The sequence below is a fragment of the Salmo trutta genome, chromosome 13, assembly GCF_901001165.1.
Source record: "Salmo trutta chromosome 13, fSalTru1.1, whole genome shotgun sequence".
NCBI classification, from domain to species: Eukaryota; Metazoa; Chordata; class Actinopteri; order Salmoniformes; family Salmonidae; genus Salmo; species Salmo trutta.
The window spans coordinates 50,154,696-50,168,687 of NC_042969.1; the positions used below are offsets into that span (position 1 = coordinate 50,154,696).

At 43.2% G+C, this 13,992-nt stretch overlaps 1 protein-coding gene and 1 long non-coding RNA gene across 2 annotated transcripts in view; both read right to left on the reverse strand.

Moving 5' to 3' along the window:
- The window catches only part of LOC115205946 (prostacyclin receptor), a 51,167-nt gene extending 39,093 nt beyond the window's left edge, over positions 1-12,074 (reverse strand). The window contains exon 1 of the mRNA XM_029772396.1: positions 10,502-12,074. Coding sequence (XP_029628256.1) covers positions 10,502-11,329 — 828 coding nt within the window. The 5' untranslated portion in view covers positions 11,330-12,074. The remainder of the gene's footprint in view (positions 1-10,501) is intronic.
- Positions 5,467-7,438, reverse strand: LOC115205947 (uncharacterized). Its single transcript, XR_003880713.1, has 2 exons — positions 6,025-7,438; positions 5,467-5,959 (listed from the first exon to the last, which is right to left on the reverse strand). It is a non-coding gene; the product is annotated as an uncharacterized LOC115205947 (long non-coding RNA).
- Positions 12,075-13,992: the final 1,918 nt, after the last annotated feature.

Genomic DNA, 13,992 nt, shown 5'->3' on the forward strand with positions numbered 1-13,992 from the left:
TCTACCCTCTATGGATGGTCTTGAACTGCATAAATTTATGTCTGAGATTATTGGCATTCTAACATATCTTTATCCATTCATCGTCATCAATAGCATCTCCCAGGTCTTCCTGACATTTTGTTTTACATGTTTTGTGTCAATGGCAAATGTATTAAAAATAGAAAACAGAAATACCTTATTCACATAAGTATTCAGACCCATTGCTATTAGACTCGAAATTGAGCTCAGGTGAATCCAGTTTCCATTGATCATCCTTGAGATGGTTCTACAGCTTGATTGGAGTCCACCTGTGGTAAATTCAATTGATTGGACATGATTTGGAAAGGCCCACACCTGTCTATGTAAGATCCCACAGTTGACAGTGCATGTCAGAGCAAAAACCAAGCCATGAGGTTGAAGGAATTGTCCGCAGAGCTCTGAGACAGGATTGTGTCAAGGCTCAGATCTGAGGAAGGGTACAAAAAAATGTCTGTGTTCCCAAGAACACAGTGGCCTTCATTGTTTGTAAATGGAAGAATTTTGGAACCACCAAGACTCTTCCTAGAGCTGGCCGCATGGCCAAACTTAGCAATCGGGGGAGAAGGGCCGATGGTCACTGACAGAGCTCCAGCGTTCCTCTGTGGAGATGGGAGAACATTCCAGAAGGACAACCATCTCTACAGCACTCCACCAATCAGACCTTTATGGTAGCGGCCAGACAGAAGCCACTCATCAGTAAAAGGGACATGACAGCCCGCCTGGAGTTTGCCAAAGGCACCTAAAGGTCTCACAGACCATGAGAAACAAGATTCTCTGAACTGATGAAACCAATATTGAACTCTTTGGCCTGAATGCCAAGTGTCACATCTGGAGGAAACCTGGCACCATCCCTACGGTGAAGCATGGTGGTGGCAGCATCATGCTGTGGGGATGCTTTTCAGAGGCAGGGACTCGAGGGAAAGATGAACGGAGCAAGGTATAGAGATCCTTGATGAAAACCTGCTCCAGAGCGCTAAGGACCTCAGACTGAGGGCGAAGGTTCACCTTTCAACAGGACAACGACTCGAAGCACACAGCCAAGACAACACAGGGGTGGCTTCGGGACAAGTCTCTGAATGTCCTTGAGTGGCCCAGCCAGAGCCGGGACTTGAACCTGATCGAACATCTCTGGAGAGATCTGAAAATAGCTGTGCAGCGACGCTCCCCATCCAACCTGACAGAGGTTGAGAGGATCTGCAGAGAAGAATGGGAGAAACTCACCAAATACAGGTGCACCAAGCTTGTAGCGCCATGCCCAAAAGACTGAAGGCGGTATTTGCTGCCAATGTAACATAACAAAATGTGGAAAAGGGGAAGGGGTCTGAATACTTTCCGAATGCACTGTAAGCTACAGATATGTTTTTTTGCATTGGATGCGTCTCAATCCACCGTATCCGCCGATGTCGCACTTCCGCATCTGCATTGAAAGGGGACAGAGCTAGAACGGTGTTTGTCAGACCATGAGACATCCCTAAAAATCAGTCTTCTCACAAAATCATCCATAGCGTCCGAACGTTTTGGCCTACAAACTATTATGACCCCTCTATGGAAAGATGGGATTCATCTGAAGTCGGTACAGCCAATCTCCCAACTTCTGTCTGTAGTGTCCGAACCTTTTGGGCTACACACTAATATGTTGTTTTGCTCTAGGATGCCCACAGGCCTCACAATACTCGTCTGAATGTCCCCCGGTACCAGTTTCTTTATTTGTACTATTTTCTACATTGTAGAATAATAGTGAAGACATCAAAACTATGAAATAATATATTAAATATAAATATAAATTAATATATTATATACTTGAGATTCTTCAAAGTAGCCACCCTTTGCCTTCATGACAGCTTTTGGCATTCTCTGTATTTTGTATTTTAAAATTCAAAAATCAATGAAATGATCCTTGGTACTTCTTTTAAAAAATCCACATAGCATTTAAAAAACAGAGTTTTTTGATTCTTCCTTTATTTAACTAGGCAAGTCAGTTAAGAACAAATTCTTATTTTCAACAACAGCCTAGGAACAGTGGGTTAACTGCCTTGTTCAGAGGCAGAACAACAGATTTGCACCTTGTCAGCTCAGGGATTTGAACTTGCAACCTTTCGGTTAGTAGCCCAACACTCTAACCATTAGGCTACCCTGCCATCCCAGAGTGAGTCCATGTAGCTTTTTATGTGATTTGTTAAGCCAAATTTTACACCTCAACTAACTTAGGCTTGCTTAAACAAAGGGCCTGAATACTTACACAACGACTATATTTTATTTATTTCATTTTATATTAATCTTTAAAAAATATTAATAATATTCCACTTTAACATGAGTATTTTGTTGACCAAAATGACAATTAAATCCATTTGAATCCCACTTTGTAACACAACAAAATGAGAAGAAATGAAAGGGGTCTGAATACTTTTGCAAGGCACTATAAATAACCAATGACATTTACAATCAAATCTATAAAAGCATCAGACCATTGAATGTTCACCAGAGAAAAGGACTTCAGCTCTTATACACATCAGACAAGAAGTATTACATACACACACACAACCTTATCCCAAAACACAGTCACATCTCGGTGTGATAGATCAGCCACAGTGACTCACAATAGCCCTCAGAGCGTCAAGGGCGATCGTTTAACGATACCAATCTATTCTGCTCCGTGTCACAAACACTTTATGCAACCACATGCAGGATGTAAATCAAAGCAGGGTGAAAGGGAATTGAAGGCCATATGGACAGAGCTGAGAGGCCTAGGTAAATACAGTCTGGCAGTGACCAACAAATTACAATACTGCACATAGCTGCTGACCTTGAGTCGGATTTGAGAAGTAGACTCCAGATTGCAACATGAAAAGAAGACTAAAAGGGAACTTTGTCAGCTGGTGCAATGTCTGCAGTCCTGTTACGTTACACATTGTTGTACATTTCACCTTTTCACACCTGAAAAATTCCCTCCTCAATAAACCACAAAGCAGATATTATAAATACTTACAGACTCCATCATCAAACACTGGTCTGAGCCTACAATGTTAATTAAACAACCACATTTTCATTCTGGATTAAATTTAGTGTTGGGGAACAAGACTTATTCTAACCACAATTGCACTGTACAGATGTAAATTTTGGTTACAGAATGACACTAAAATCTCCCTCAGTTTTTTATGTGACCACGTTTTCCAAAAATTCTGTAAATATCTATATTTACTCCGAATCAAGATTCAAAGATGTCTGGGGTGTCAGCTATGATATGACACCTTGAGTTCGAAAAAATCTATTTTGGTTAATGAACTACAGTAAGTGAAGTGGATTAACATCCGATAAAACCTGTCAAACTCATTCCAAGGAGGACCAAGTGTCTGCGGGTTTCCGCTCCATCCTTGCACAGTCGTGGCCAAAAGTTTTGAAAATGACACAAATATTAATTTTCACAAAGTCTGCTACCTCAGTTTGTATGATGGCAATTGGCATATACTCGAGAATGTTATGAAGAGTGATCAGATGAATTGCAATTAATTGCAAAGTCCCTCTTTTCCATGCAAATGAACTGAATCCCCAAAAAACATTTCCACAGCATTTCAGCCCTGCCACAAAAGGACCAGCTGACATCATGTCGGTGATTCTCTCATTAACACAGGTGTGAGTGTTGACGAGGACAAGGCTGGAGATCACTCTGTCATGCTGATTGAGTTCGAATAACAGACTGGAAGCTTCAAAAGGAGGGTGGTGCTTGGAATCATTGTTCTTCCTCTGTTAACCATGGTTACCTGCAAGGAAACACGTTCCGTCATCATTGCTTTGCACAAAAAGGGCTTCACAGGCAAGGATATTGCTGCCAGTAAGATTGCACCGAAATCAACCATTTATTGGATCTTCAACAACTTCAAGGAGAGCGGTTAAATTGTTGTGAAGAAGGCTTCAGGGCACCCAAGAAAGTCCTGCAAGCACCAGGACCGTCTCCTAAAGTTGATTCAGCTGTGGGATCGGGGCACCACCAGTACAGAGCTTGCTCAGGAATGGCAGCAGGCAGGTGTGAGTGCATCTGCACGCACAGTGAGGTGAAGACTGTTGGAGGTGTCAAGAAGGGCAGCAAAGAAGCCACTTCTCTCCAGGAAAAACATCAGGGACAGACTGATATTCTGCAAAAGGTACAGGGATTGGACTGCTGAGGACTGGGGTAAAGTCATTTTCTCTGATGAATCCCCTTTCCGATTGCTTGGGGCATCCGGAAAAAAAGCTTGTCCGGAGAAGACAAGGTGAGCGCTACCATCAGTCATGTGTCATGCCAACAGTAAAGCATCCTGAGACCATTCATGTGTGGGGTTGCTTCTCAGCCAAGGGAGTGGGCTCACTCACAATTTTGCCTAAGAACACAGCCATGAATAAAGAATGGTACCAACACATCCTCCGAGAGCAACTTCTCCCAACCATCCAGGAACAGTTTGGTGACAAACAATGCCTTTTCCACCATGATGGAGCACCTTGCCATAAGGCAAAAGTGATAACTAAGGGGAACAAAACATCGATATTTTGGGTCCATGGCAAGGAAACTCCCCAGACCTTAATCCCATTGAGAACTTGTGGTGAATCCTCAAGAGGCGGGTGGACAAACAAAAACCCACACATTCTGACAAACTCCAAGCATTGATTATGCAAGAATGGGCTGCCATCAGTCAGGATGTGGCCCAGAAGTGAATTGACACTATGCCAGGGCAGATTGCAGAGGTCTTGAAAAAGAAGGGTCAACACTGCAAATATTGACTCTTTGTATCAACTTCATGTAATTGTCAATAAAAGCCTTTGACACTTATGAAATGCTTGTAATTATACTTCAGTATTCCATAGTAACATCTGACAAAAATATCTAAAGACACTGAAGCAGCAAAGTTTGTGGAAATTAATATTTGTGTCATTCTCAAAACTTTTGGTCACGACTGTACTTAATTGATGAATTAAGGTCACTAATTAGTAAAGAACTCCCCTCACCTGGTTGTCTAGGTCTTGAAAGGAAAAACCTGCAGACACTAGGCCCCCCATGGCATGAGTTTAACACCTCTGCAATAACAGAATGATGGTAACAGAACGACATCATGGGTCCCTGATCTGTACTATACAGAAATGCATAATTATGAATGTCATTCTCTTCATGGTGATATCCTGAATAGGTACACGAAGGTAGAAAAATGTAATATCCTCATGCTTGGGTATTATTCTACACATTGGCTATTGTTCTAATGAGCCCCAAACAAGACCAAATTTGTACCAATCATAGACACCTAGACTATAATCATAGACACGTTTGGACATCACAGACTAGCACAGTAGAGTAGAGTACAGCACAGCAGAACCCAGCACAGCCATGTAGAGTACTGTATTGTTCAGTAGAGTACAGTACACTAAAAAATACTGTACTCTACTCTAGTGTGCTTTACTGTACTGTACTGTCCTATACTCTACTTTTTTATACTGTACTGTACCTTGTGACTTGGTGACTACTATGAATTCCCATTGTAGCCAATTCAGTTGCAGTCATTTTGTTACAGATTTTCTGGTCATTCTGTTACCGATTTGGTAACCGAATGACACATTTTAATCACTTAATAAATCATAAACCAAATTGGTTTCAGTTAAAACACTAACTAATCGGTAGGTCTAGCTTTAATTGCTACTTCTGTAAACTTTAAATATTTTTGGTGACAGAATGACAAGACACTAGGCAGCATTTCTTAAACTTACAGAAGGCAAATACCCCTTTTCCATCCGGTTGACCAGAAAGACTTTTCCTATTCCTAATTTTTAGGATGGAAAATGTTTAAAGAATTGATATATGCCTTCATAGAAAAATATATATATATAATTGACTCTTAGCTTTCATTTTCCACCAAATTTGATATGCTCCTACAAACTTCACGTTAGTTGTCACGGAGCGTTTTCCATGAATATGACCTACCTACACTGTATCAATCAGCATCAGTCCAGCTGGTTACTCATCTCTTCTCCATGAATATGACCTACCTACACTGTATCAATCAGCATCAGTCCAGCTGGTTACTCATCTCTTCTCCATGAATATGACCTACCTACACTGTATCCATCAGCATCAGTCCAGCTGGTTACTCATCTCTTCTCCATGAATATGACCTACCTACACTGTATCCATCAGCATCAGTCCAGCTGGTTACTCATCTCTTCTCCATGAATATGACCTACCTACACTGTATCAATCAGCATCAGTCCAGCTGGTTACTCATCTCTTCTCCATGAATATGACCTACCTACACTGTATCAATCAGCATCAATCCAGCTGGTTACTCATCTCTTCTCCATGAATATGACCTACCTACACTGTATCCATCAGCATCAGTCCAGCTGGTTACTCATCTCTTCTCCATGAATATGACCTACCTACACTGTATCCATCAGCATCAGTCCAGCTGGTTACTCATCTCTTCTCCATGAATATGACCTACCTACACTGTATCCATCAGCATCAGTCCAGCTGGTTACTCATCTCTTCTCCATGAATATGACCTACCTACACTGTATCCATCAGCATCAGTCCAGCTGGTTACTCATCTCTTCTCCATGAATATGACCTACCTACACTGTATCAATCAGCATCAGTCCAGCTGGTTACTCATCTCTTCTCCATGAATATGACCTACCTACACTGTATCCATCAGCATCAGTCCAGCTGGTTACTCATCTCTTCTCCATGAATATGACCTACCTACACTGTATCCATCAGCATCAGTCCAGCTGGTTACTCATCTCTTCTCCATGAATATGACCTACCTACACTGTATCAATCAGCATCAGTCCAGCTGGTTACTCATCTCTTCTCCATGAATATGACCTACCTACACTGTATCAATCAGCATCAGTCCAGCTGGTTACTCATCTCTTCTCCATGAATATGACCTACCTACACTGTATCAATCAGCATCAGTCCAGCTGGTTACTCATCTCTTCTCCATGAATATGACCTACCTACACTGTATCAATCAGCATCAGTCCAGCTGGTTACTCATCTCTTCTCCATGAATATGACCTACCTACACTGTATCCATCAGCATCAGTCCAGCTGGTTACTCATCTCTTCTCTACTTTTTCTGGTTTTCAATCTCCCTCTCCCTCCCTCTGCCTCCCTCTCCCTCCCTCTCCCTCCCTCACCCCATCCATTCCTTCCAGAGTAGGCAGATTGAAAGCTAACACATCCTCCTCTTATCAGCTCCAATGCACCACATTTATCACTTCTTTCCATCTCCCTCACATTCACTTGTTCCAGCCAGCCTCACTAGAGCTTTATGGCGGTGCTGAAAGTAGACTGCTGTGAGAAAAAGCATCTATTCTTCAGTGCCTGGCATTGTACTCTGCTGTATCGTGTTACATCAACGTGTTTGCGTTCCATTAATAAGAATTGGACAGTGTGTGTGTGTGTGTGTGTGTGTGTGTGTGTGTGTGTGTGTGTGTGTGTGTGTGTGTGTGTGTGTGTGTGTGTGTGTGTGTGTGTGGACTGTACTGTATGTACGTGTGCTCAGTATTGACAGGAGTGGTAAGTCTATTACATAAATTAGACTCTCTATCCCATTGCCACTTGACCATATTAAAGAGGGAATTATAGAAACTAGAGTAGTTTCTTTCCTCCATCCTGCATCTCCTCTTGCTCAGGTTTCCATCATGTTCCAGCAGTCTTACACTCTAAACCCGTGTCTTAACTACAGGTCTGTAGGCAAAGCAGCAGGGCTTAGCTGGGAGGAGAGAGAGACTGCTGCGTTGACATGCACTGTGCTGAACTGCACTGATCTCATCCTATACACACTCCTCTATGACCTCTCTCTAATCCACTCATAGTCACGTTCACACAGCACACACACACACGCAGTGTGGCATGTTTGAGGTGGTGTGTGAGTCAGTCAGTTGGGTGATTCCTTAATAACAGGCTATTCAATTATTCACCAGATTAACGGCCTTAACGTGCCCTGCGTGCCTGGTCGGTATTTGGCCTTGATTACTACAAGTTTAGATAGCTGGTTAGACTAACTTACCAATCTAAAAATTGTTAGCTGACACCTAATTGAATGACTGTCAAGAGAAACAAGAGAGAAACTGCTGATGCACAAGTAAATTTGCACCTTGAATATTCTACTATTCTAATACCCTGACTACACTGCTCTCGTTGCAAAATAAATTTAGGAATCTATGTTATTCAATTATTGCACCCACACTGCACACGCACGTCAACGAGCGTCTGCATTGCCAAGGGCTAAAATGGAAGTCATTCTTATTTCTGACGCAGATCGCGCTGCAAGTCCTGCCTCTCCCATCTCCTCATTGGTTTATAGAAGCAGGTACCCACATGCCATCTCCTCATTGGTTATACCCACGTGGGTGATTGAAAGACGAATTGTTGCCGGTTGTCGTGGTAATACTATGAAAGTTTAGATGCCAATCACCATATAAGTTAAACAATGAAAAAGCCTGGAAGGAGGAGAGATGACTAGAAACTATTCGGTTGATCGTTTTATGTGTGGATTAATTGTCGGATTAGAGGACCTTGTGCATTTCAGGTAAATTAACAACCTAATGTTTATATCCCAGGCCAAATTATCTAGCAACAGCAAGCTAGATTTTATAGGACAAATTAGCTAGCAAGTGCAAGCTAAATTGCCATAAATGTTTAATGCTTTTCGACCTGTCCCCAAATTAATGTCATTGGTTCAGAGTTTGTTTTGATATTTTAACCTGCGTGTCGTGATCGCGTTTGGTGTAGGGGGATAAAATAAATGTATGCACGATGGCGCACGACGGCACACGTGCGCAGCCGGTTTGGGTTCCGTGTAAGTCTCAACAGTAAGTTGAGACCCAGACTGAGTTCCCTTTTATATATCTTTTTTTTTGGGGGGGGGGGGGGGGGGGGGGGGGGCTTAGCGGGTATCACAGGCCCAACCTGCAGGGTAATCTTTCTTACCATCTGCATATGAATCAAAGTGACTCTATCTACACATTTAGTAGTATTTGGTTAGATTTGAATTTCAACAAGTATGCCAAATCATTGCTGGAGATTGGAGGAAATTCTACCCCCACAGATACCGTCTGGTCCAAGAAGTGACTCAGGAGTCAGGACGGGACGGCATATTTCCCTAAGGTATCAACCACAGATCCTGACAGACTGCAACAAGACAGTACCTTAAAAACCGCTCTGTCATCTTTCTGTCTCATCATGGAGTATTACCCACAGGCAGCAGAGAGACCTCGGGGTGAAGATTGGTATGGAATGACTCAAAGAAAAAGGGCAACAGTTGACATTACAGTCAATTATCCTCATTCCTTGGAGTTACTCTTTAACTAGTTTGCAACTGGAATGTCATTACTCAACTGTACTTAGTAGCACAAATCAATGATTGAACTTAAATCACAGGAAACTGGCAAGCTTATTTCGTGTGTAATCAAGGATAGCAGGCTTATATCTTTACACTCAAACAGTGACTTTCAGCAAAACATAGATTGTTTTGGTTTCAACCCTCACTTTATCAGTATTTCAACAAATGTCTATATGTACAGTGTGTGTGTGTGTGTGGTGTGTGTGTGTGTGTGTGTGTGTGTCTGTGTGTGTGTGTGTGTCTGTGTGTGTGTCTGTGTGTGTGTCTGTGTGTGTGTGTGGTAACAGCCAGAAGTGACAGGGACAGGAGGGTGCCTCCCCAGCTCAGTGTCAAACCCACTGAACAGCACCCACAAGCAGAGACCCGCCCCACAGCCCTCTGGGAAGGGAGGGGCCAGATCCAGTCCTCCAGGGCTGGCAGGTTTAGCACACCCCTCTCAATTAGAGTAGCCAAACATCAACGGTCGGGTTTATTTACAATCCAAATGACGGTCTGGTTATGCAACCACGCAACCAAACCTCTCTGGGCATTGGATATGTCCTAAGGAACGGCCCCATGGGAGTAGAGGAAAAGAGACAGGCCCGCATATTTTTTTTAAACAGTTTCTTTCTTGGAACAAAGGTTTCTCCCAAATCTGTTACTTCCTCAAAAGCACTGTGGTTCTTAATTTCACTTCAATATCAAGACACTGAAGCGATCTAACAGTGAGTGAGATGGCACAGCATGCCATTGTTTACACAGAACGTGTGTATAGAGAGAGATCAGGAGCTGAGCGAAGTGGTTTTGAATGTCTAATAGCCACAGTATGACAGTGTACTGCAGGGTCATGACTTAGGTATCAGACAGAATCACATACAGAGAGATCCAGACAGAGAGGATAAGACAATTGAAGAGACACAAAAGAGAGAGGTCACTCGGTCACAGGAAAAGTGAGTAAATACAGTGAGTCACACAGAGTTTGAGTCGCAGATAAGTCACAGAACGTGTGTCAGTCATAGCTTGGGGCCACACGTATGCACGCAAACATGCACACTCATAAACGAACACACACAACAACAAACACATAGGGATATGGGTCAGAGAGAGAGAGAGGTCAGAGGTCAACTCACAGTGAGCGGCAAGGAGCAGACAACGAAGATGACCGTCATGGAGGCCAGCAGCATCAGGTGGTCCATCTCCTCCTCCCCCTGTCCGAACCAGCCCAGACTCATCTTCCTCTTCCTCCCTCCGTTCACCACCGAACCACGCCGTGTCATCTGGCTTCGGTGCATCCGGCACAGGCTGACGATCACCGAGCCGTTGCACACAAACACCGCCACAATCAGCAGCGCCATGACCGAGGCGTAGGACAGCGAGAACGCCAGAACCTTCCTCTCTTCGTCCGCCCCCTCGCCCGCCGCCTCCATCTTGATGAAGCACCACGTGCCCGGGCAGTACTGCTTGTGGCGGCCGTAGCCGAAGAATGGCAAAACACAGAAGGCGCAGGTGAAGACGTAGATAAGCAGGAGGGCCACCTTAGCGAAGCTGCGTCGGACGCACTTGGAGTAAAAATAAGGGTGGCTGATGGCCAGGCAGCGCTCCACGGCCATGGCACAGAGGATGAGCATGGAGGCCAGGCCGAAGAAGGTCATGGCAAAGGCGAAGAGGCCACAGAGTCCCTTGTCTCCAGTGAGCCCCAGCAGGGATCGCTGGCGGGCGTAGCACACAAACACCAAGGGGCTGAGGAAGCAGGTTCCCAGCAGGTCAGTCAGGGCCAGTCCCGTCACCAGGATGCAGAAGACGGAGGACTTGGTGCGCCGCTCCTTCTGGTGGACCCCCAGGATGGCCAGGGCAATGAAGTTCCCCATCACCCCCAGGATGAACATCACCGTGCTCACTACCGGGTTCCCGTCCGTGTGGATATGGGTGCTGTTCTCGCAGCTCTCGTTCGACAGCATGTCTCGAGGTTCAGTGTGTGTGTGTGTGTGTGTGTGTGTGTGTTGTGTGTCAGGCTGTCAGTGTTGTGGTGTGCCCCCTCAAGCTCTTAAAGTCACCCTTTTTTGACAGCAGAAAGGGCTATGGTAAGTGTTAAGACCCGTTCCACTGGGCAAAAACCGGTTGAATCAATGTTCTTTCCACTCATTTCAAGCAAAAATGTCAATTTGATGACCTTGAGTCAACCTGGAAAACATTTTTTTTTCACACAACTTTTGACCTAAATCCAATGACATGGTGACATGTTTTGTTGATTTCAGGTTGAATTCACGTTCGTTAACAACTCAACCAAATATAAATCAAAACTAAACATTGAACTGAAGTCTGTGACCAATGGGCTGACATTGTTGAATCATTGTTATTCAGTGGATTTCCCCCAAATTGTTTCCATTTCTCTTGTTGCTCATCTGTAAAGTTTCCAACGTCTCCAAAGTATAAAACGGTTCTCTTTTTTAAAGAAAACATGCAACTATTTAGGGCTCCATTGCGCAAGAGCTGTTCAAACGATATCTGAGTAATAAATAACACTGTGTATAGGAACGAAACAAGCTCAACTCTCACCAGACGGCTCTCAGTTGGCGACAAAAATCGACTGCCACTCCATATCTTTTGATCGGTCTGTTCTATAGTCCCCGTTGTCCTTCCTCCGAAACTCTAACTCTCCGACTGTCGCAAGCATCTGTCTGACAGCTAATGATAAAGAGCGGGTAGAGCATGTGTCACTTTCCGCTCTCTCTCTCTCTCTCTCTCGCACTCTCTCGCCCACACGTTGCCTACTCTCTCTCTCTGACTTTCATTCTCTCTCGCTCTCAGTCCCCAAGACTGTTAAGTGTACTGCTTTAGGTCATATAACTTATTAGAAATGCTACATGTTTCAAAGACTATCTGCTTTTCGAGGTGATTTTGGTAGGTTTTCAAATAATTTGCATATGGCAAAAATATTTTTCCTCTTTCATTTTCTCTAACCACCTTCAAGAAGCCCAGTGGCGAACCATACCGTACTATATAGCCTACATGACTATTTTTTTTTCTAAAAAAAATATGCGACATTTAATTACTTACAAAGTCATCTTTATTTTGAATCTATTTGAAATAAACCTAATTTATTTGCCTGAGAATTAATGATTTATTAATTTGATACCTCATCCATGAGCTAGAATTGTGTAATTCTATGTTTAAGGTCAGTAAGATTGTTTTAAATATCATTCTAATATCTTTAGAATTCAGAGATTTTTGGCCAGAATACAAACCACAATTCCAATCTCATTATGATGGAACAATTAGGCTACATTCCTTGGCTAAATATTAGAACCCTAGAATGTTACAAGAACCAGAAGAACCGACGAAAAAAAAATCTATCCATTCACTAAACTATAACTTCAAGTGTCTACTTTTTTAACTCTGTAATTGGACGGAATTCGCGGAGGTGAGACTGAATCTGGCCAACGCTGGTCAGAAAAAAATTGCCTAACTCACTAGCATTTACTGGGTAATACCAATTATCCTTAGGGTAACTCAAGTCAAAAATCTGGCATGGTCAGTTTTAAGAAAATGATAGGAACAAATCAAATAAATAAAACGAATACATGTTTCTCCATGCAGAGAGGGGTCTGTGAGCTGGATAAATAATTTACTGAAAGTGAAGAGATGGAGAAAGGCAACAAGATGAGGCAGTAATGAGAGAAAGAAAGACATGGATGGGCTGCTGAGAATGAGAAAGGAGATTGAGACTTGTAACAAGTGTGGTGGCTAATTTCCGCATTACCAAATGAGGATTTACAAACACACCAGTCCGAGTTAAAACTACATCTTTAATACTTAAGATACTTTTGCAAAAGTTCTTGACCCCCAATAATGCATTCTCTCGAATGAATCATTTAATGAGGTGATTGCAGAATGGCTACAGGGATCTTTTATAGCAACAATACAGCCCCTTCAACGTACATTGACAAACCACAGATACTTAGTAACAGTTCACAAAGGTTACGTTTTGTATGACAGATATCCATAAAACACATCAGACAGTAACTGCTATGTCAACAGGGTTCATTGTATAGCCCAGTATCTGGTCCCCTTAGAACTGTCCCTCCCTGGTACGGTATTGAACAGAACTATTTCATCCAATGGCATATATCAATTGTCACCTCTAGATACTCCCATCTCAAGCAAACCCCCTCTTGACCCCACTCCTGGACAGGCTCACTGGAGGGAGTGAGCCTCTAGGCCATATATTATCACAGGATAAGTGTGAGATCTAAGAGACCATGGTCCCAGACACTGCCATAAACCTCCCCACAATAAGGAAAAGGAGGGTGTGACTTGCTCACAGACATTGTGGAGACAAGTCATTGGTTCCCCAGTAATCACGCCATCCCTTCACATGGTTTAAGCATAGGTAAAGACACATTCCCATGACGACAAGTCTGACCTCTCCCCTCTCTGGGCCACAAGTGTCTGAGCCTCAGCTAAGGGAGACGTGCAACTGAAAAGACACCAGAGTCCAATGGACACTTTCTAATGACAAGTACCTCAAATAAGCATATTATACTAATAAAACATCTTAATTATCTATGTTACCCAACTAATTCTGATTCGTCCATGACACAAGGTAGAACACAATCGATGG